The 23027-nt window shown below is 35.7% G+C and overlaps 1 protein-coding gene across 1 annotated transcript in view; it reads right to left on the bottom strand.

The window, feature by feature from the left end:
- Positions 1 to 9947: 9947 nt before the first annotated feature.
- Positions 9948 to 23027, bottom strand: part of LOC131679706 (netrin receptor unc-5-like) — a 176149-nt gene continuing 163069 nt past the window's right edge. The window contains exon 7 of the mRNA XM_058960441.1: positions 9948 to 11482. Within this exon, the coding sequence (XP_058816424.1) occupies positions 10551 to 11482 (932 nt within the window). The 3' untranslated portion in view covers positions 9948 to 10550. The remainder of the gene's footprint in view (positions 11483 to 23027) is intronic.

Genomic DNA, 23027 nt, shown 5'->3' with positions numbered 1-23027 from the left:
CGCAAACCTCTTAAACAAAAAATGTTTTCGGGGAAAAAGCCATAACTCCGCCAATTATCAATTTATTTTTATAAACTTATGCTTGTTTATTTTACTGAAAAATGTACTACCAAAATATTATAAGTTTGATGTAATGAAATATTTCTTTACGTAAATTCAAACTTTCTTGACATTTTTATCACTAAAAGGCAAGTAACCCCTTAATCAAGAATCCCATTTAAAAGGGTTTATGCCGTTAAACAAATATTCCATTATTACTTTTTAATTTTCTTGTTTAGTGCTGAGGAAAAATTAGAGAAAGATATAACCACCACAGCATTATGTATTGTATTTAACATAATTATTGATTTATTTTTATATATTACATTTGTCTTAAAACTATCTTCATGCATGCTATTTTGTATTATTTCTATACAAGGAAAATATTTTTAGTTCATCTTCTGATTCGTCTCTACTTTGCCATCAGGAATAAGCACAAAACTGAGGAATTTTTGAGCTCCAGATATTGTTTTGGCGCTACACTGAAGTTTTTTTTATGCGGGGGATACGTACCGCATAAAAAAACCGCATAACTTTGAAAATCCACATAAAAAAACGCATAACTTTGAAAATCCGCATAAAAAAGTCGCATAAAAAGACTTCAGTGTACATTTCTTTTCTAAGAAATGTACAACGAGACCGATTTTTTAATTTTGAATACCTGAAAAAAATACTATTTGGCTCCTCATGTTTTTAGAAATTTTGACGGGCAGGCGGGAAAAGGCGACAATTTATTTTAAATTTGCGATGGTCTTACTATGGATTTAATATTCCTAGATTGATCACAACCTGTTTGATTTCGAAATCAGAGAGTATCGGTTTTCCAAGCCCTTGTGTTTTAAACGAAATTATAAATCTGAATATTCTGCACAGAAAATCTCGCTTCGGTTTATCAAGATCATGAGCATTTATATTGATTGAATCATCCATTTCTCCGGTGGGACCATTAGATCCAGATGACGTTACTCCCTGGAACTACACTATGTGTGATTGGAACAGATGTCGTTGCCAACCTATCCGACCTTCACTTCCAATGTGGAACTAAACAAACGACTCGTAAATGTTTCGCACCACTTTCCTGCAGCTTCCTTTTATTTGGATTGATCGTAAGCAAAGCCAGACCAAAAAAGTTCCATTCTCTCAATGATTTCCATAATACTTCTACACATTCCATTTCCATAATAAAGGTAAGAAAACGAGTGTTGCTGGCACTTTGAGTCATCACCTCTCAAGTCCCTCCTTCCCACAGGAACATATTATTTTTCTTCGCACTGAATCTTTTGTCACCTTCTTGTTTGCAGATCGGATTTTCCTCTCCGGCTCTAACGTGTTGTTATTTTTTCGGAAAGGATAACACCCATGGAAACAAGCGTTTATCTGATGGGTGCCCTCCTGCCGTGAGTTTTGACGACGTTAGAGCCATTGTTACTGCCGAATCGACTGGTGAAAGTGTTTACTACGTTTTGGGAAAAGTTTTCTTCACTTGAAGAGGGGTTAAGAACATCGAAAAGGACGGAACCTTACCCATGGTTCCAGCTTCAATCGCTCCAAGCGAGTCCCTTTCCCCATTTACCCGCAACTAATGGGAGGTAGGGGATGAACGAGTGCCACTCTGGTAGCATTAAAGTAAATTTATAATCATCCTTAACGCGTGTGTTGAAATTTACTTCTTGGTGTTTTATTTTATGGCATTTTTGTTATTATTGAACCACCCGTGGAGGTTAAATCTTTTGATTCCATTCTCAGGAGTCGGAAACTTCGATGGTTCCCAACAGTCGAGTGTCGTAATTCGGGATGCTCGTTCCGTTCCAACAAGAGCACAAGATACACACATGCAAGTCAATTTAAGGAATTTGATAAAGGTGACACCAGATGTTTCTTACGACAAGCAATCAACCTGCTTCTACCGTTTAGAAGAGCCAAATTGGCCATCTTTTGGACTGGTATTGATAGAGTTCGGTTCAACTAAGTGTACACACCTTCTGCTGGTGATGGTCACTTTCCAGTTAGTTCGTAACCGTTCAACTTTGTGTATGTCACGTTTTAGAATCCAAAGTAACAGCTCGTTCTGAAGAAGTGCTATTAAAATATACCTGGTCTGAGAAAATGAATGCAAAATAAATTTGAACATCATTAATAGGTTCTCATATTTTGATAGCAGATTTGCACCTTAAAAGAGCACGAATGATGAATTGTTTTGTTCTTGCAAATAAAATTCAACATCACAAATTTATAAACACATGATTTCTTAACCTTCCGAATATCGAGCAAATGGCTCACTGAACGAGCAGACGCTGGTGCCCTAAAACGATTTCGCTACATTTTCAGAATGGCGTACATTCAGTGCATCAGTACGAGTGAGGTACGGTTAAATTGAAACCAAATTTGCGAAAATCGTGCCCAAGCTCCCGGAATCATGAATAATTCGGTATATACCGTATAGACACCTGTTAAAACTATATATTTCTTATTAATAAGCTATATTCTTTATTCTATTTTTACCATTTTTGCTCCTTTTTTAAAATTTGTCCCCTTTTTTGTATTTGTCCCATTGTTCAATTCCTTTCATCTTTTCATGCTTTTTTAATTTTTTATTTTATCTATCGTTTGATTTGTTTTTATCCATTTGTTCAATTGATATCGTTAAATTTTTAATTTTTGTAGCTATGCTTTAATTTTTTATTATTTTTCCATATTTTCCAATAAACTTATTTTAGTATTTCTCTATCCACCCTTTTTTCACATTTTTGAATTTAGATTTCTTTCATTTGTTTCAAAACCTTTTTTTCTGTTTCTTTTGTTTTAATTTTTTGCGGGGTGTGATTTTTTCTGTTCTCCATTTACCAGTTTTAATATTTATGCTTTTCCTTTGCATGGTTTTTTATCAATATGCCATTACCTTTAGTATTTTCCATTTTTACCCATTTAAACAGTTTTGAATCCCATGTTTTCTATTTTGTTTCTTTTTCATTTGAATATTTTTCCAATTATTTTATTTTGATCTTTTTCCCTCGGCATGATACTGTACCTTGATGTGGTTCGGGGGCTTTTCTACCAAAGCAGTATTACAGTGATTATATCACAGAAACTCGGGATACGATTATTTTCTTTTTAGTTAAGCTACATTGTGATCAATTTTAATACTTAACTTGGCGATCTTTATTATCCACTGCCATGCTCCTATACAATGTGGGTTAAGGGCCCAATTTTCTCTGCAGCCACCCTTCTTTTGTTGCTATATTTTCAATTAGATCCATGCTAACACTCACTAACACAAATTGCTTATTCTCTCATATACACTAACAATCTCTCATTCCAAACATACAAACGTGGCCTACGCGATAACACAAACTTGGTCACAAATACGAACGCTCGCGATCTCGCCAATATTCAAACACCTCGATTGATTAGGTGAACGTTGCAACCTAAGCTCGCGCAATCATGAATCTGCCACGTCCGGGAGTCTCCGCCCTTGATCCTAGCAGCCCAAATTCAAGCCTTTAGTTGGACCAATAGAAATAAAAACTAGACTAGACGTCCACGCGCGATCATTGAAGAATACACGAACATGCGAATAGCCACACGCTTATAAAAATAATGTGTCCACGCGAAGTTACATACATACTAGCACACGCGACAAAAACGTCCACATACAAACGCTCGAGTCCTTCGCGATCATCCACGCACGACCACACCCACGATCTCGTAAAAAGTATAACACCCCGGTGACTAAGTGAATGGTTTAGCACTTATAAATTAACAATCCCGGTCTCGAGAGTGGACCTCCAAATGCCCGTGTTCGCGCGACCATGAATCGGTTTCATCCGGAATCCCCTATTCTCGGCCCTAGTAGCATAAGTCCAAGGCCTTCAGGTGGACCAATCAAAAATATAATGCTCATATCCACTAAACTACATGAAAATCGAATGTATACACACAAAGTCACATACACGCGACAAACAAATATAAAAATGCTTGAGCCCTTCGCGACCATCCACGCAACCTATACCCGCGCTCTTCCAGACATTATAACATTCCGGTGATAATATGAACGTCTCAGCACTTGTAATCACTCAAACGCAGTCTCAAGCGTGAACCTACAGTCAGTTCTTCGCGATCATCTACGCACACCTACATTCGCGATCGCAACAATTCGGTAAAAACGTGAATGTTTTAGTACCTATGAAGTTACAAACGCTGTCTCATACACGAACCCGCAAACGCGCGCTATCATGAATCGGTCACGTCCGGAAATCTTTATCCTCCATTCTAGTAACTTAGGTCCACACATACAGTTATACCAATCGAAAAATAAAGCTCATATCCACAAGGTAACACGTTCCTTGGTGACATGACTGAGAACTCTAGTGATATGTAACAAGCCACTTTTTTCTAGAATCTGAACCGCACACGAAAAATTAAGTATCAGTATCACGGTCCACGCGCGATCATTCTAGAATACACGCGAATATGCGAAAGCAAACGGCATTTATATAGAATTTATGCACGCGAAGTTACATACACGTTAGCACACGCGACATACAAAGGCACACGCGATCGAACACGTTAACGTACAAATGCTCGAGCTCTTCGCGATGATACACGCGATCGCGAGTCCCTACGCCCGCACATACCTGAACCGTACAATGAATATCACATTCATAATCACGGCCCGCTGCAATTGCCTGTTTCGTCTGCAAATTGTAGTATGTGATTCTGACGGAGAGCCCTTCCGAGAACCTAGCTCTACAGCTCCAGGAGGACAACTCTCAAAAAAAAAATTATTTTATTTTGATCTTTTTGCGTTTTGTGAATGTTTTCGGTTTTGTATTTCATCAAATTTGAATCATTTTCCACTTTTACTGTTTATAGATCTATTTGTTCTTACACCCACGTATTTTTTAAATGTTCTCTTATTTTTCTTTTTACAGTAGTATTCCTATTTTTTCCTACTTCATCTAGGATTTTTATTTTTACCCATTTAATCCATTTTGATTTTACATGTTTGCTATGATTTCACTTTTATCCGTTTTTGGGCCATTTTCACTTGTACTAGTTTTCTCATTTTTAATTTATTCCGTCCAATTGTTCCCATTTTTATTTCTATTAATTCTTTAAAACAAAACTTGTCCATTTTTTGGTTTTTCATGGTTATTTTATTTTTATCTTTTTATTCCGTTCTTGTACTTTTATTTTGAAACATTTTTGACATTTTCCCATTTTCTTGCTTTCAATTTTTTATCTGGTTCTAATTTTTATATTTCAAAAATTTTCTGTTATTCTTATTTTTACGCTTATCTCAGTGGATCCATTTCGCATATTTCTATTTTTTGTTCACTTAATTGTAGTCTTGTTTTTATACATTTTTTGTATTGATTAGCCATGTCCATGATGCTTTATTTTTATTTTGTTGTTTACCCAGTTTTCGCTATTTCTTCACTATTTTTCTATTTTTTCAATGTTTGTTTAATTTCCTATTTCATTTCTTTCGTTTAATTTAAATGTTGATATTACTCAACCTGTTTTGTTTTGCTATTTTCTCAAATTGTTGACATATTTTCAAGTTCAAACTTTTCAATTGTCTTAATTCTAGGAGAAACCATACAAAGATTCGAACGAATCCATGCAACACTGAGAAAATATTGAAAAATCGGCTTCTTTCCAAACCACCAAAAATTTCGTAGAGATATTTAAAAAGTATTGCGATCAAAATTTGGTCTAATTAAACTTGTCGCATTTCTTCGCACGATATTTAACAAATCAAAAAAAACCCTCATTTTCCTGCGTACAGAAAGATGTCTTCTGCTGGCATGAGTCGAGTTTAGGTAGCATTACTACGACTCACTCAAGTCTACCAACATGGCTCACGGCAAAGACAGACTTGTCCCTCTTTACCATGAGAGCCGACCACGGTAATGAGGGACAAGTCTGTCTTTGCGGTGAGACACGTTGGTAGACTTGAGCGATTCGTAGTAATGCTGCCTAAGTTCGACTCATGCCAACAGAAGACAAAAGATTAGTCCGTAAGATTTTAAGCTTCATCTTTCTAATGACCCTGCCACTTCTAATTTTCCGATCTGTATATTTGACATTCTTGCTCTCACTAGAGTACTATGGCTCTAAATTTATATTACTTTCCCTTCTCAGTAATCTCTAATTGAATGTTGTTGAAAAGTAAAAAAGAAAATGTGACTACATATTAGTCGAAATAACAAAGGAAAAACATAAAAATTTACCGTGTTACGTGAAATGAAAAAAAAAACTCGTTTGAATTAACTACACTAAAGGTATTCCCCTATAGTTCTCCACAAAAGTTTTTATGTAATTGCACTATACGTAATAGTAGATAATTATCACCACGAGCACGGTGGGTGGCTAGTAAGTGTGAACGGCTTTGCAGGATACCGAGGCGAATATTGAGAATGATAAAAGGAAATATTCACGAGCACAGGAAAACAGCGTAAAAAATGAGTACTACAATTATGAGACTTGTTGATCCATCTCTCATTTGATATGAGCCATGGAACGGGAACGTTCGCCTGTGCCTACTGAGCGGATTTTACAGTTCGTAGGTCCATGTGTTGATGGCGCAACAGAGGCGAGATGGCAAATCGCTGGTTTATACCGTGCGTATGAGTCGTGCCAGCAAGGTTCCATTCGATGCATACACTCTTAAAAAAGATGAATTTTACATGTGACGTAACTCTTATTTCACTCAAATATTTTGGGACTTAAACCGAAATATGACATAATTTTATGTTTCTTTTCATGTATCTTGAATCCACAGTAGGCAGCATTTAAAAATACATAATACTCCATTGAAAATTATGTCTCATAACCCACTCTTACACCAAAATCTGAAGTATGTTCCATGACTCTAAATCTAGGTGAATAAAACTGTAAAAAACACTACCTAAAACTGAATTCTTTGATTTGTTAGCCATAAATTTACATGCTCTTTGACTTGGGTGGCTGCATCAAGTAAACCGCATTTAGTTTTATTTCAATCTTCTCTGGAGCTGTTCGTCCTGCTAATATTTATTTGAAAAAGGTGCAATATGGTATCAGTGCGAAATTTGTGAATTTCTGTACGAAATAAAATGAAAATCAAAGAACAGAAAAAAGATTGCTCATGTGTCGTTTACTCAGATCTTGGACATGATATTCGTGTGTTTTACGTTTTCGCGGAGCAAACTCAAATCACTGAGGGATTCCACTACACTGTCATGGCTGTAACTGATTTGTTGGCGGTGCACTACATATATAACTTAATGTATATGAAAGACATTTCGGAATTTGTGGAGATTGTTCAGACATACTTTTTCCAAATTATTCCTACCACAGGATCGAAATCGCTAACAACAAGACAAATCAAACAGCAACGTCTTGTCAGCGTCATCGAGGCCATGTACCGACTGGAGATGATTCCGAATTAGAATGTCTGATCAGTATCATTGTTAATAAGCCAGCAATAGTTTCAAATGAATTTATTTGAAATATAAAAACAAAAATTAATAGTCGAAGTTTTGTCATTATGTTTCCGAAATCTTCTAGTTTGTTGTGCATATATCAATTTACTGGGTTGTGTTCAAACAGTAGCTGTAAGAAGTTAAACTTACGAGCGAAATAAACGGCATTCAGTGAGAGGCTCTGGTTTGAAGTCCGCACAATTCATTGAAATGTAAGTAGTTTAATATAAATTTCCAATGAAAGAATACAACGAAAATTATTTAAAATTACATCTACAATGACACCATCTCGAAGTGTATTTTTTACGTCATGTCATGTAAAGTATCATTTTGAGTTTTCATTGTCATGTAAATTTTTGGACAGACGTAAACTTATGTGAATTGGGTCGCTCCCCATATGTGCATCCAAGTAGATTTAAATTTACGCGAATTTTTCTAAGAGTGTAGGATACTCGAAAACAAGGCCTAGTCACCAGAAAACCATCCTTATTAGGACGAATATACAATGGTAAAAAGTAGAAAAATCCTTCTATTAACATTTATACCTTTGCACTTGGTTATGAGCAATTATGTACCTTTACCAGTGAATAATTCGTTTATTAAATTACACGGTACTACAGTGGTTTTATACTTTTCAAGAGAACTAGTATAGGGTGTAGATCTCATTAAATGCAACACAAAACAATGTATGAAAAATATCGAATGCCCTCAAAATCTTGATTTATATAAAAAACGATTTTCCGAAACTTTCTGTACTAATTTTTTTTTGCGTGATTCTTTTGCAATCAGTTTTAAACTTTTTGAGTGTTTTAGAAAAAATAAGAAATGACCTTTCCAACGGTATGCTGTGTTATGTTCTTTTGTTAAAAATACTATGCGGTTTTAGGACAACAATATGAAAGTTACTATTATTTTGCTATTTTTTCATTAAAAATATGAAAATTGCTCAACATTTTTATTAGAAAACGTTTTTGTTCCAATTTCCAATTTCATGTTCAAAGTTCAGACACATACTTTTGAATGTATACCGAATCGAGTAAAAAAATCGTTTTTTTGAAAATTTTATATGAGACCGTCCACTTAAAAGTATGAACGATCAAGTTTCTAATTTGGAAAAATTTGTCATTTCAACCGATTTTGATCTTAAATAGGTCGTTGGATACGGAACTAAATGTTCTCCTTAAATTTTTATTAAAACAAAAATGTTGAGCAATTTTCATAACTTTAATGAAAAAATAGCAATATAATGGTAATTTTCATATTGTTGTCCCAAAACCGCATAGTACTTTTAACAAAAGAACATAAAATAGCATATCGTTGGAATGGTCATTTCTTCTTCTTTCCAAAACACTCAAAAAGATTTAAAAAGTTTTAAAAATGACCGCGTAGAATTTTTTTTATTGCCGAAAGTTCCGAAAAATATTTTTTTTATTACAAATGAAGATTTTGAGGGTATATTAAATTGATCAAACGTGGTTTTGTGTTGTATTTGACCAGACCTACAACCTTTACTATATCACTTTAAAAGAACATTCAATTATTTTTATTTTGTAGCATTTTGTTATTAGTAGGTAATCTACAAACCCGAAATTTTCGAAAACCTACAAGAAAATCTGTGAATGTAGCTTAGTGATAAGCGAAAACCACAACAAAAAGTACGATGAAAATATTTTCGTTAGTTGTACAAAATGTGGGCCTCCATCTGCATTGCAAAGTTGGTTAAATAGGTTGCCATGTTTCAAACGTCCTCATTTGACAAGAGCTTCAAATGGAGAACGTTCGTCTGTGCGTACATTTCGTAAGATTCAAGCGATGATGACCCAACAGAAGCGATATGGTTGATTGCTGGTTTATACCGTGCGTATGAGTCGTGCCGACAAGGTACGAATCGTTTCGTAGGATTCTCGACCCGAATTACAAACATTTAACAGCAAACTGTCAATATTATGAAGAATGAAAGTGGAGTCCGATGCGGCTCTGGAAGGCCCTGTGTACACTACAGTACTCTGGGTGATATTTTCACAGAAGTAAAACATGCTATGAATGTTGGTTACTCGTTACAGAAATTATCTGTTAGAAATGTTTTTAATTCCATATTATGTAGCAACAAAACATACTAATAGTGAACAAAATTTCGCAGTTTGTTTTATTCTCGACTGAAGTGTCCCAAAGCCGTTAAGAAGTACTGCAGTTCTACAAGATTTCTGCTGTTTTTCGAACCACCAACACTGATCAACATTTTGGCCCCTTTAGGGTTGACCAATACAGTACGTAATAAACATTTACTTAATTATTTTCTGGATTAGAAAAACCTTCACTTTTCTCACCTAGAAAATAACTATAGCTCAAATTTTAAAGCATTACTTTTGAATATTCCGATAGCAATTAACGGGACAAGTTATAAGAGATATATTTAAGTCCTAATTGTAGATTCTACTGCATTATGGCTATGTCTCTAATCCTAGCAACTTATATTTAAAAAGGAAGAACTGGTTTTGTAAGCCGTTATAAAAAGAAATAATATAAAGTACGTCATCAATTTCAAATATGGAAACTATCAACATCTCGTCCAACCAATCAATTTATTTATTGTTCCTCACAATCAGTCTTAGTGAATAGCTACAATTTCGTTCTACATAATTTCTTGCATCAACGGTGGAACGTTTTCTAAGATTTTCCGCTCGTAACTAACGTTTTGGCTCCCGGTTTCTACAAACTATCTTCATTGTGTGAGTGTTAGGTTTTAACAAAGTCCTACAACTGCCTACAAACAATTTTGTTTCGGTTTCGTGTCCTTGCGCAGAGCGTGCATATAAGCCTGCTATTTACTCGACATTGGGTTCATATCACTAAACTACTAATAATTCCAGTGGTAATAAATATTGTTTCGTTACCATACATACTTACATACAATCAACTGTTTACTTTGCTTACTTGGTTGTAATATCACTATATCAGAATGGCAACCATGAAAACCATATCCTTTGACTCAGCCCCGCACTAAATCGTCATCAGCTTCTCCAACGCCTTCCGGATGTACTATCACGAGAAAGCCACCGAAGTAATCAGAACCTTCGTCCCGTTCTCCTGTTCAGCAGCAAGTTCAACCCTCAGACAGGGCAGCTCGTTGACTAATTTTTGCAACATGAACTCGCAGTGCAAAATTGACATGTTCTTCCAGATGTGATTGAAGGGAATTTTCTGTACGGCTGTATCCGCCTTCGATGTCCACCCGCCAGAACAATTTATTCGAAGGATCATATTCTGCTTATTGTTCTCGAAATGGAACGGCGAGCTTTGGCCGATCAGAAAGTACCCCATTCGACTTTCGATGATTGAGCAGTGTTCCAGCGCACTCGGATAGTCCTCTAAAATGTACACTCGAATGTTGAAATCAGTCTCTGGCTTACGGTTTGGGCCGAACATGTAGATCTTCAACCGTTTCATCACGGACACCTCCGGGGACAGATTCTCCCCGCCGAGGATGTACTTTCCCAACTTTCTCGTCATAATGTAAGCGTTCTTCAGATCCAACTGAATGTACGCCTGTGGACTGGGCACATCATTCTCCGAGGAAGCGATCTTCTTCCAACAGTTCGTCACTTCTTCCTTGTAGAAAAGTGAGATCTTCCAGTTGCCAATGTCCTCGGCACAGTGCGGTACCTTCAGAATCAATGGTTTCGCAAAGTTGCTTTTCGCCGGCCCGCACACAATGGTCGGACTGATGTGGGTGATTTGGTTGTCGACTAGAATCGTGTCCTTCGAGTCGTACATGACGGCCAGGAACACGTTGATTTTCAACGTTTCCGGTAGTGCTCCCTCCGGAATGGAGAGAGACGTCTGCAGATGCTCCAGCTCGAGCCAACCGCCGTCCGCTGTGACGACCTGGCGCATGCTGTTGGATTTGTACACGGTTTCGTTGGAGCTGGACGTGTCCAGTGACTCGGTGGTGGCAATGGCGTATGTTGAGTTGGCTGGTGGTGAGAAAAAAGGTAATTGATTGTTAGCTAATATTGATGAAAAAATTGCATTGATCTATCTTTAATATAGCTGTACAGCTATATACAGAGATACGGGTTTCTAAGAGCTATGTGACTAAGAAAGATTGGAAAACTTTTACAATTCACAAAATGATAAAAGTTGTAATAGATGTCTTAAACTAAACTGGTTCGTTGAAAATTCGGTAGCCGGTTCACTATGTTTATCGTTATAGACAATAGTATTTTCGGATGTTTCAAAAGTATATGTTTGTATTTTTTTTATTTTTGTATGCAATCACTCTAAAAAGCGTCAATTTAATCCCGGTCGGCCAAAAAAAATTTTGACTTATATAGGCTTAGGTAGGAGTATGCAGTGTGGGATTGCAGCTTTAAAATTAAAACTAGTTTAAAATTTCTCAACAAGTTGAAAATTTTCGGCAGAGTCCGGACCCCACGGAAATTCCTGAACTGAGGCTTAACCAGGAAGGCGTTTTCAGTTTGCCAATTATACTGGCATTTGCTGACGACCTGCTTATTATTACAGAGTCTAAGGAGAGTGCTTATGAAGCTGTAGGAGTATTTGAGTTACGTTGGACTAAACTTCTTTTTTTTTAATGGCCCGCCTCTTACCCCCACACCAAAAAGCTCACAAACGGAGCCCCCTGGTAGTGGACACATCAGTTCTCAGCGTACAAAAAAAAAGGTCAGCACAACAAAACAAAGTTACGAATCGCGGAAACGCTGAGAACAAAAAAAAACAATACGAGACCGACAAAACACAAAATTTGACAAGAAGCTACGGCGAGTACCCAGCGGAAAAGAATCCTTTTAAGGGTCCCATCGTAGCTTTGCAGAAAGCTCATGATAATTTAAATTTATTTATTACTTATTGCTAGAAAAAATGCATGTATCAATTGTTTTTAATTAAAAAAACGCTTTTAATCCACCTAACAGTGTGATGAGACATTTCTTATAACTCTTATCACTCTCTTCGGATATTATATCGTTTGAGAACATTTAGAACTTGATGCTTCGCGATGTTTTTGATAACACATACTACATGGGATAGTGGCAGGACTCAGAGAATCACTCAAATCAGCATAGGACAACATCAGTGCTAGAAATCTCAAACCAAATCAATGGGAAGGCGAAAAAATGGCCCATAAAATAGACATACAAACGAATTATTGCTAATGCTCTGTTAATAAAATATCTAAATTCCTCAATCAATGCATTGTGGTGGGAAAACTGATTTTTCTAAAGGGGTTATGTATATTGTACTGAGCCAAAAAAAATAGATTTTTTTTTTTCAATCGATTTGAAGTTTATACTTTACTCAAATTTCCAACGCGACTGAGAATTAAGAAATCAACGATTTTTCTTGAAAAAACCCACCCTTACCCAATGGTCACAAGGGCGGTTTTTCGGTACAAAAATCAATAACTTCCAAACCGTTCATTTTAGAGAAATTATGTCTGAGAGAATATTTTTGGAAATTAAATTTTCTTACTTTTAAAGCAAAATGTAGCTATGGTTGTCCTCTCAAACATTGTTTTCGAAAAATTATGTTTAGAACTAAATGGTGTAGCAAGGTACTTACTTCAGCAAAGTTGTAGAAAAATGTTTTTCAAGTAACATTTTCAAATGCATCAAAGTTATAGCATTATAGCATTATCGGTTTTCATGTTATAATTATTTTTCTTCTTTATCTTAGGCTGTCATTTTAGTGTTTCTGAAAAAGTCAGTTTTTTAACTATAACTTTTTAAATAGTTAGTCTATCTTCATACTCTCTATGAAGCAATTTTAGTACTTTTCATTGCGCATATTTCTGCTGAAGAATGTGAATCGATATCATTTTTCGTTATCGAATTACGATCATTTTTTTAAATAAAAATGATAGTTTTCAATGACCTCTAACTCAGAAGGTTGCAAAAACTAGCAGCTAAATTTGTACTCTTTCGAAAGTGCATCAAAAATACTGTAAAATATCTCAAAATCAACTTTTGCTTTTTTGTCATTCAGCGAAAAATGTTGACATCAACATTATGATTAAATGACATCAGCATACGGCTGTTTTAAGGGTCTGGTCATTGCCATTTAGAACCTGCTTTACTAGATCAAAAAGTCGAGTTGTTAAATGATTTTTTGAGCTTGTCAAATATATGTACACAAATATTGAAAACGTTAGGCTCAGACAGATATTTATTTTACTATTCTACGTAACTACTTTATTATCATCGTCATCCTCATAATTATTATAATCACAATCATCAACATCATCAGCATCGTCGTCGTTGGTTTTATTTCCAATTTAGAACTATTGTGTTTTTTACATCCTAGATTGCATGATTCAGTGATCGAAACCCAAAACTTCATGAAGTATTTGAAATTATTAAATTAAAATTTGTGTTTGCTATTGAAATTGACAAAATGATTTTTTATATAGTATATAGTCCCTTTGGCGATTGTTTACTTTTTCGGTCCCACCTATCAGCATTGAAGTATCGCCCTTACGTTTTTTTACAATACCAATTTTACAATTGGTGGGGGTTTGGTGAAAATCGATCTTAATGTCTAAACGGCATAATTCCGAAACCGTAATTTTTGAAGTTTTAAAATTATGCAGAATTAATTTTTCAGAAAATAGTAACAGAGCAAATAAGTACCAAAGTCCAAAAAAATCAATTTTTGTCAAACGTTATTTTTTCGAGTTTACATCAAATCTCAATGTTTCATGCATTATAATGTCATTTGGCATCAAAAATACAAATTTGATTTTGAAAATTTTTCATTTCAGTTTATATGGGAATTTGTTGTGTGATTGCACTCTTCAACTCGTAACTCCGGAACCGGAAGTCCAATCAATAAAAAATTCAATAGCAGCCGATGGGAAGATTGTACCTTTCATTTGAGACTAACTTTGTGCAAATCGATCCAGCCATCTTTGATTAACAGAGGTCACATTTTTTCCACATACACACATACACACACATACATACAGACATACATACACACACAGACATTTTCCGATCTCGACGAACTGAGTCGATTAGCATATGACACTCGGTCCTCCCGGTCGGGATTAGATCGACGAATTTTAGAGTGAATGAGAAAGGCAAAAACATTTTAAGCAATTGTTGAAATTTATGCATTTTTCGTTGAGCAGTTCTATGTTTCATAGAATTAAATCAATTTTAACTTCGCTTCCTATTAAATAAAGACCCTTATTACAGTACATCTCTACAAAAACGAGATCAATTTGAAAATAAATCTGAGGATTATGATTGATTACAGAACTCTGGAATTTTCTATTGGAATGTTTTCAGACAGGAATTTGATATTGATGCTATTAGACAACTGTGAAATCAAGACCAAGAGATCAGTTACATATCAGGACCCCATTCCGACAATTTGTCAAAAGTCCTCATGATGTTTACAACAACAGGTTATCAATCTACGGATCAGATAATTGTTATTGTAATATTGAATTAAATCAGTCTGCATCAATAAATTTTCAACTTCAATCCAATTTTTTTTTTGGGTGTTGTGGGGGGGGGGGGGTTGTATGGTGTTAAACCCCAAAACCTTCTCTTGGCTACGCCGTTCCTTGGAGTTATTTATTTCGCTTTTCATTTTCCGATATGTTTCAGATCGATCCTATGGTTATAAGTTAGCAAAATTGCAGCCAGAAAGTTCGCACAAATGAACATTTTTGTACTGATAAGTTATCAAGTTCCTTCCAGATAACTTGGAAGTGTTCGGTGATTATTTCTAGCGGTTGTAGATAGTAAAATGAAATACAAAATTCGTTTTATCGAAATAATGTTTGGCTTATTTCAATGGATTATTACTATATTGAACAATAAATAGGCGACGAAGAGTAATCAACAAACAACAAGCCATAATTTTTAAAGTATTCAAAATAGATATTTGAAGTCTTCAGTAACGTTATTCGCAAAAGTAAGAGCTACAAATTTGCTGAAGGCATCATTTCGATATAATCACTTCCAAAAAAATTTGTGAAAATATCTCACTCATAGGGGGATTAATCAGCAAAAGCACAATACCAAAAGAAAGGGCATATTGCCTCCATTAAATTCTCCGAAGATACTATTGACCTAACATAAGCCGTTTTGGCGTTAATAATAGATTACATGTTTTTGGTCGTATTTCTGGCTATGGGAAATTATAAAAATCTTTCGTCCGCATTTAATGTTAAATATCTCTTTTGATAATAGTCCGATTTCAACAATCTATAGCTTGTTCGAAAGGTATTCGTTAAAGCTGTCTAAAAACATATAAATTGTTATTCTATATAGTCAATTTCGGCAGATAATTTAAAAAAACTGCAAAAAACGCCATTTTTACGCATTCAAATATTCATATCTTGAAAACTAAACATCAGAATCAAAAACAAATTAATAGCGTTCATACTGTTTTTTAGTTCTTTCATTTAAAATTGGTTTGGATAAGATCGGTTCAGCCATTGCTGAGAAACACGAATGAGAATTTGTCCGTTACATACACACACACACACAGACACACACACACACAGACATTGTCCCAAATCGTCGAGCTGAGTCGATTGGTATATAAGACTCGGCCCTCCGGGCCTCGGAAAAAATTTTGAAAGTTTGAGCGAATTCTATACATTTCTTTTATAAGAAATGTAAAAATGTTAACCAATTATAGCTAAAGGAATAAGCTCGATTGGTGGTGAACGAAGTTTATATTAAAAATTCTCCTATTTTATTTTTTAAAATTAGTTTCAATTTTGCTTGGAAACGAGTGCGACATGTTATTTGCTTTAAATCAGTAGGAAGCTGGTTGAATAACTTAGGTCCGATGAAAGAAATGCGTCTTTTAACAAGGTTCGTGGATACTCTGGAGTATAATAAATGATTGGCTTGTCTAGTGCTGTGAGCTCGAATGCCTGTTGTAAATTCTAGATTATTATGAGCAATAGTGTTATGCAAAGCATTGTGGATGTATATTATTGTTTGGTAGTTAGTCAACCCAAGCAAAGGTAAAATGTTATGGGCATTATTATTGTATAACAAAATAGTAGGGTACATAAATGGTTTTTTATAAATAATTTTAAGACATCTGTTTTGAAGCGTTTGTAGCTTTTTCAGATTCGAGATACTGGCACGGCCCCACACAGATACAAGGTAGTTCAGCAATGAGTGGATGTGCGCATAATAAAATTTTAGAAGTACATGCTGGGGAACAAAAGAGCATACTTTACGCATAGCCCCACATAACGAGGCAACTTTTCTCTCTATAGATGTTATATGCTCAATCCAGGAGAGTGTGGGGTCTAAGTGAAGTCCTAAATATTTGAAGCAGTTAGTTTCCTGAATTACAGACTGTCCCATTCTTGGGTCTGGATGCACGCCTATAGCTCTTCTAGATGAACGAAACAGCATATATTTAGTTTTTGATAGGTTCAAGGTTCAAGTTTGCTATTTTGCTGAAAAAATCGGATAGTTGGCAGCACTGCCGCCAATAACTAATATTTTTTCTAAACTCCTTGAACAATTTTCTTCAAAACCCATCTTACGGTTTGGTTCTAGAGTAAACAGAAGCGGAAATATGTTCAAAAGGAAATCAAGTATTTTGACAATTTGCCAAAACGGGGGGGGGGGCTCCCATGGCCCGAGCGGTGATTGAATAGAAAATTTGGGTTTTTATATATTGGCTCTAGATGAACAATTCCTCCAAATTTGATTCAAATCCGTGAAGGTCGATTACATGTGCCTTGATCACTGCGCGTGGAATGACCCTTACATAGAATACATGGGAATTGAGAGGGACCATCAAGCCATCTGATTAAAACGATTTGAACAGGACGAGTGGAGTAGCCAGATTCTTGTTGCTAACATTTCGTGAACATGGCGCAGGATTTTCTCCCCACCTATTGAGGCTACTTTTTATAACAATGCATTGTAATTGGCTTATATGGTCTTGTTATTGGAAGCAAGCTTCCGTCGTACATGTAAGCGAAGTCATTTTCCGACCAGGCAATTCCTTTTTGGCCCTTCGTACAGTAGCATGCTGAGTATGGTCAGAGAGTAATGCTTGAACACGTCATGCTTGTCGTGTAAAGATTGCTCAGTGCTATGAAGAGTGTTCCTGCTACAAAGGTAGTACCACCGCCACCACTACATCTACTGACCACCCCCTTTCAAATGACACCCATATTTAGTATGGTTTTCACTGTTGTTTGTAGTAACCGGAAGCCACCATGTTGGTTTTCGAAAATGGCGTCAAAAATCACTTTATGACTACCCCTTTCTGATACCTATACTGATGATAGTTTTCGCCGTTTTGCAGTAACAGGAAACCGCAAACTTTGTTTTCAAAACTGCATAAATAATCAAATTCGTACTTCTTCTCACCAATCCCTTTCAAATGACACCTATATTGATGGAAGTTTTCACTGTTTTTTTGGAAACCGGCAGCTGCCATCTTGGTTTTCAAAATGGCGTCAATCATCAATTTCCGTCTCCTGCTGACACACCCCTTTCAAATGACACCCATATTGATGACGGTTTTCACTGTTTCTTTGGAACATGAACCCGCCATTTTGGTTTTCGAATTGGCGTCAAAAACCAATTTCCGGCTTTTGCTGCTTGCTAGCGCTTTACAATGACGTGGTGGTTTGCACTGCACTGTGATAACCGGAAACCGCCATCTTGGTATTGAAAATGGCGCCAAAAATCAATTTCTGTCTTCTATTGACCACTCCCTTTCGAATGACACCCATATTGATGATGCTTTTCACTGTTTTGTGGTAACCGGAAGCCGCCATCTTGGTTTTCAAAATGACGTCAAATGTCCATCCGTACGGAACCGGTGCAGGAATGGCCTTGAGGGAGCTGTAGAACCGTATGATTAGAAGAACTTCGCATTTCGTATAAAGCTATGAACCCAAATCGCTGGAATGATAGAAAAATATATATATTTTCTTAGGTTCTCCCGGAACAGTTCTCCAGTGGCCAAGATTGGTCCAATTCATATCTATGGTGAAGGATCAATGGGAAATAGTCATATGTAGCACATTTCAAAATACAATTACTTAAAATTATGGGATGTTTCTTCAAAACTCGTCCTTCACCCCACTGGGATGCCGGATATACCCCAAGGGAATTCGGATTAATTCCGGAACCGGTCCACGGATTTGAACGCTACTCGGTATATAGAAACTGGACTAAATTCCTGATCTTTTAAAGCCGGTTCCATCCAATTCGGTCAAAAATTGACGAAATGAGAGCAAAGTTTAAACAAAATTTTCAGAAAAATTTTAACTTGGTACTATAAAGGTTAAATAGGGCAGCCCTAAGTTTGCACCGCTAAAACAACAAAAATGATCCATAAAAAATTGTATAACGATCCATAATAAAGTTGTCCATGTTCCATAAAACAAAACTGAAAATCCATAAAACAGTGTGAATGATCCATAAAAAAGGGTGATTTGATCCATAGATTATGTAAAATTGAACCATAAAATGGTCGCAAAAGAGCACTAAAATAGTAATAAAAGAGCAATTAAAATCAACCAATGCCCCATAAAAATATTGGAAATGTTCCATAAAATGATGCATTTTGCGCCATAAATTAACTGACATTGATCCATAGAATATTAACAATGTACATTAAAACACGTTGATATGTTCCATAATATCGACAAAAATGTTCCACGGTATTATTCCATGGAGCAATAAAATGTCAGAAAAAGTTCCATAAATTTGATGAAAATGTTTGCTAAATATTTTTTCTTGGTCTATAGAAGATGTAAAAATGAACATTAGAAATGATGCATATATCGAACGTTAAATTATGGTTCATGGATATTTACAAAAATTAAATTTAATGAATTCATGCGAAATTTTTGCTATTCGAACTAATAATAAAGTTTATTACATTTGGTTGTAATGTCAAACTACAACAAACAATGCATACATTATAGTTAAACTTCAGCTTCCGTATCCCACTAGTCAGCTAACTGACCTTAGCTAACCTGAAATCATTATGGCAACTCTTTAAACGTCAGGGTATTTATGATATTAGAGTGCTGAGAGTTGTTAGCAGAGTTAAAAATAATCGAAGCTCTTTTTTGACGGCTGAAAGTGACCCTGCTGCGACTCGCAGTGAATAGAAAAAATATTCATTCAAATATCCATGCTATTCATTCAGTTGACTATCGTACAATATATTCATTTCACTAATTATATAGGAAAATGTTTTCAAATGCCGGTAAAGCATATGAAACAATAATCATCATCGCTTACATTGTGCCAGGGCCGACTTTGATGCGTTTGATTCGTTGCTGCACGGCGACTTCGTGTAATAATCGGAGACGAATGAAAATCTGCATGGATGAATGGGCGGTTTGTTCGTTTGACGTATTCAGCTGCGTCACTGAATATTGGAAATGAATGCGGCTAAATATCATCAATTTTCATTCAATGAATTTGAATATTTTTAACTCTGGTTGTTAGACCACTGATACAGGCTGGCATGAGTCGCAAATACTATCTGAATAACTATCTGAAGTGAAAACGGACACTTTATACACGAACAATGACTATTTTTTTTTATTTCAATTATAGAGGTTTTAACCTTAAGGTCATTCACCTCTTCGGGTTAGAAAAATTTCTTAGGAAAAATTTCTAACCCTATGTGCGGGGTCGGGACTCGAACCCAGGTGCGCTGCGTACAAGGCAATCGATTTACCAATACGCTACGCCTGCCCCCTCAACAATGACTAATGTGGCTACGCCACATCGCTTTCTAGTGCACTGTCCGACTTCGCTGCCGCTCAGTCGGCTTTTAACTAACTATAGCCCCTATGTTTAAGTAAACCGGGCAAACGAGAGGACCACAGGTTTGCTTGCAATTCCAGCTACGGGTTAATCAATCTTCTATGGACCAAGAAAAATTATTTAGCAAACATTTTCATCAAATTTATGGAACTTTTTCTGACATTTTATTGCTCCATTTTGTAATACCGTGGAACATTTTTGTCGTTATTATGGAACATATCGATGTGTTTTAATGTACATTGTTAATATTCTATGGATCAATGTCAGTTAAATTATGGCGCAAAATTTATCATTTTATGGAACATTTCCAATATTTCTATGGGGCATTGGTTGATTTTAATTGCTCTTTTAATACTATTTTAGTGCTCTTTTGCGACCATTTTATGGTTCAATTTTACATAATCTATGGATCAAATCACCCTTTTTTATGGATCATTCACACTGTTTTATGGATTTTCAGTTTTGTTTTATGGAACATGGACAACTTTTTTATGGATCGTTTTACAATTCTTTATGGATTATTTTAAATATTTTATATGCAAAAGTACATTTTCCCGTTAAATAGTCGATGATGACGTCATTCATAGAAGCGTAGCGCACTAGGTACACAAATCTGTCGTGCAGGACTAGGGAAGCGCTATCTTCTGTGTGTAAATGCGCGATATTTTGACTAGGTTGCTCATTATTTAAATTTTTAATGCCATGATATCAAAAATCTTTGGGTTTATCTATCGGAATCTATTCTTAGAAATATTTCGGGGTGACATGCGCAAAAAAATTGAAAAATTATCGTGAGATGGCTGAATTATATGCGTTTAAAATTGGACAACTTTTCGTTACATTTTTGTAGACGTGCACCCCTATATCGAAAACAAAGACGTAGTCCTACGTCAAAAGATGGGTGGGTAATGTCTAGGACATTACCGGAGTGTCGTGACTACTCGTTTGACTTGTAATTCAAATCGAATGATACTCAATGAAATATGTGGGTATGTTTCAAGTTATTCTTTATAATAATTATGATGGTTCTGAAAATAACCTTTGTTGTTGGCGTCTGCGTTGATAGGGGATGCGCTGGATTCGTTGAGACATTCATTCATGAAATGAACAAATTTCATATTTTTTTGCTTTGAAATATCAATGTTAAAATCTCTCGAAACAACCATCGGAGTCTTCTTCCTATCGTACAGAAATGAATCACGCTTAGCGAAAAACAAGGTGCGGGTAATGTCCGGAACATAACCGCGATGATCATATTCTTAACCCATTATTGCCCAACTTATTTTTCACGCGCATCACAAATTAAGTTTTCCGATCGGAAAAAATGATGTGGTCATTCCAGTATAATTATTTCTGTACTTAAAGTAGCTAATATAATAAGGAACAACCTGTGAAAATTTCAGATTGATCGATAAATTGGTTCTTGAGATATCGTGATCGCCGCGAATAAACTTTTCAACAAACTCAACAACAAACTTCAACAACTCCGAGATAATCGAGTTTTACTGTCGGTGCAGCGAGTCAACGGTCTAGCGTATCAAACACTACGCGCCGCCTACTAGTGGTCGATGGGTAGCGGCCTTTGAATAGCTGTAACTCAAGATGTAGTATTCCGATCTTAATGAAATTTTGAGAAAATTTTCCTCAGCGTATGTAGTTTCAGAATATCTAATTTGCAAAAATTCGATTTTTTTCATCCTGACAAAAATGTGTAACCCCTTAAGGAAAAATTGATTGAAAACAAAACATAAACGCCAGTTTAATCACTCTAACTTCTCTAAACGTATTCTGCAAGAGTATATGAACAATATTAACTCATTGATAATGCCTGGTCTGCGTTATTTTTTTAGTAATAGGAGTTCTTCTTAGCACCTACTATATATAGTAGGTTGGGCAATAATGGGTTAAAATTCTGCTTGTATCTCTTTCAAATGGCTAAATTTTACGCATTAAGTTCGATTCACCGGGCTCAGCGAAATTTTCCCGTTCGTTAATCTGTTCAGTAAAACAATTTTATTGCCGAGTTCTCCGCATTGAATACAGGTCAATAATTTCATATAATGATTTCAACAAGCAGACAATGTACTTGTATGACAGGTGGGAGTGTTTTGAAGTGGTTTTAGTGGAGGTAACAACATAAAATCGTGTATTGGACATTTTACAATGATTTTCCTTAACCCTGCAAAACCACGGGGTTGCAGCAGGGTTAAGTTGTTTGGAAGAGGTGACAGTTATTATATGATAACTAAAAATATAAAATTGTTCTATAAATTGCAAAGTTATTGCCGTGTTAACCTGCAAATTTGTTATTTCATTCATATAGGAACAATCATTGAAATTATGTCAATTTATGCTTTGCAAGATTTGAAATAACTTCGAAGTGTGGTCACGACACCCCTGTTATGCCATATACATTACCAACCCATCTTTTTTATGATTCACTGATAAAAATACAGAATTAGCAAGATTTCGTCCTAATAAGGACGGTTTGTAGATAACTATGTTGATACAAGACGAGAATCTTTTCAAACGATTCAAACCTTGCCGATGATTGTTTTACTGCGTTCACACATATCATCATTCCCTTTTCACAGCTCACACCGAATGAGCACGCTTTGCATCAAGGCATTCCTATTTATAACCTTTTCGGTGCAGATGAAAGGCCCTCCTTTTGTGCGATAAATGAAAATATTTTCATCATTCGTTTTGG

This window comes from Topomyia yanbarensis, chromosome 2, assembly GCF_030247195.1.
Source record: "Topomyia yanbarensis strain Yona2022 chromosome 2, ASM3024719v1, whole genome shotgun sequence".
Classification (NCBI taxonomy): Eukaryota; Metazoa; Arthropoda; class Insecta; order Diptera; family Culicidae; genus Topomyia; species Topomyia yanbarensis.
The sequence above is the reverse complement of the archived record's forward strand: the minus strand, read 5'-3'. Positions and strand labels throughout refer to the sequence as shown.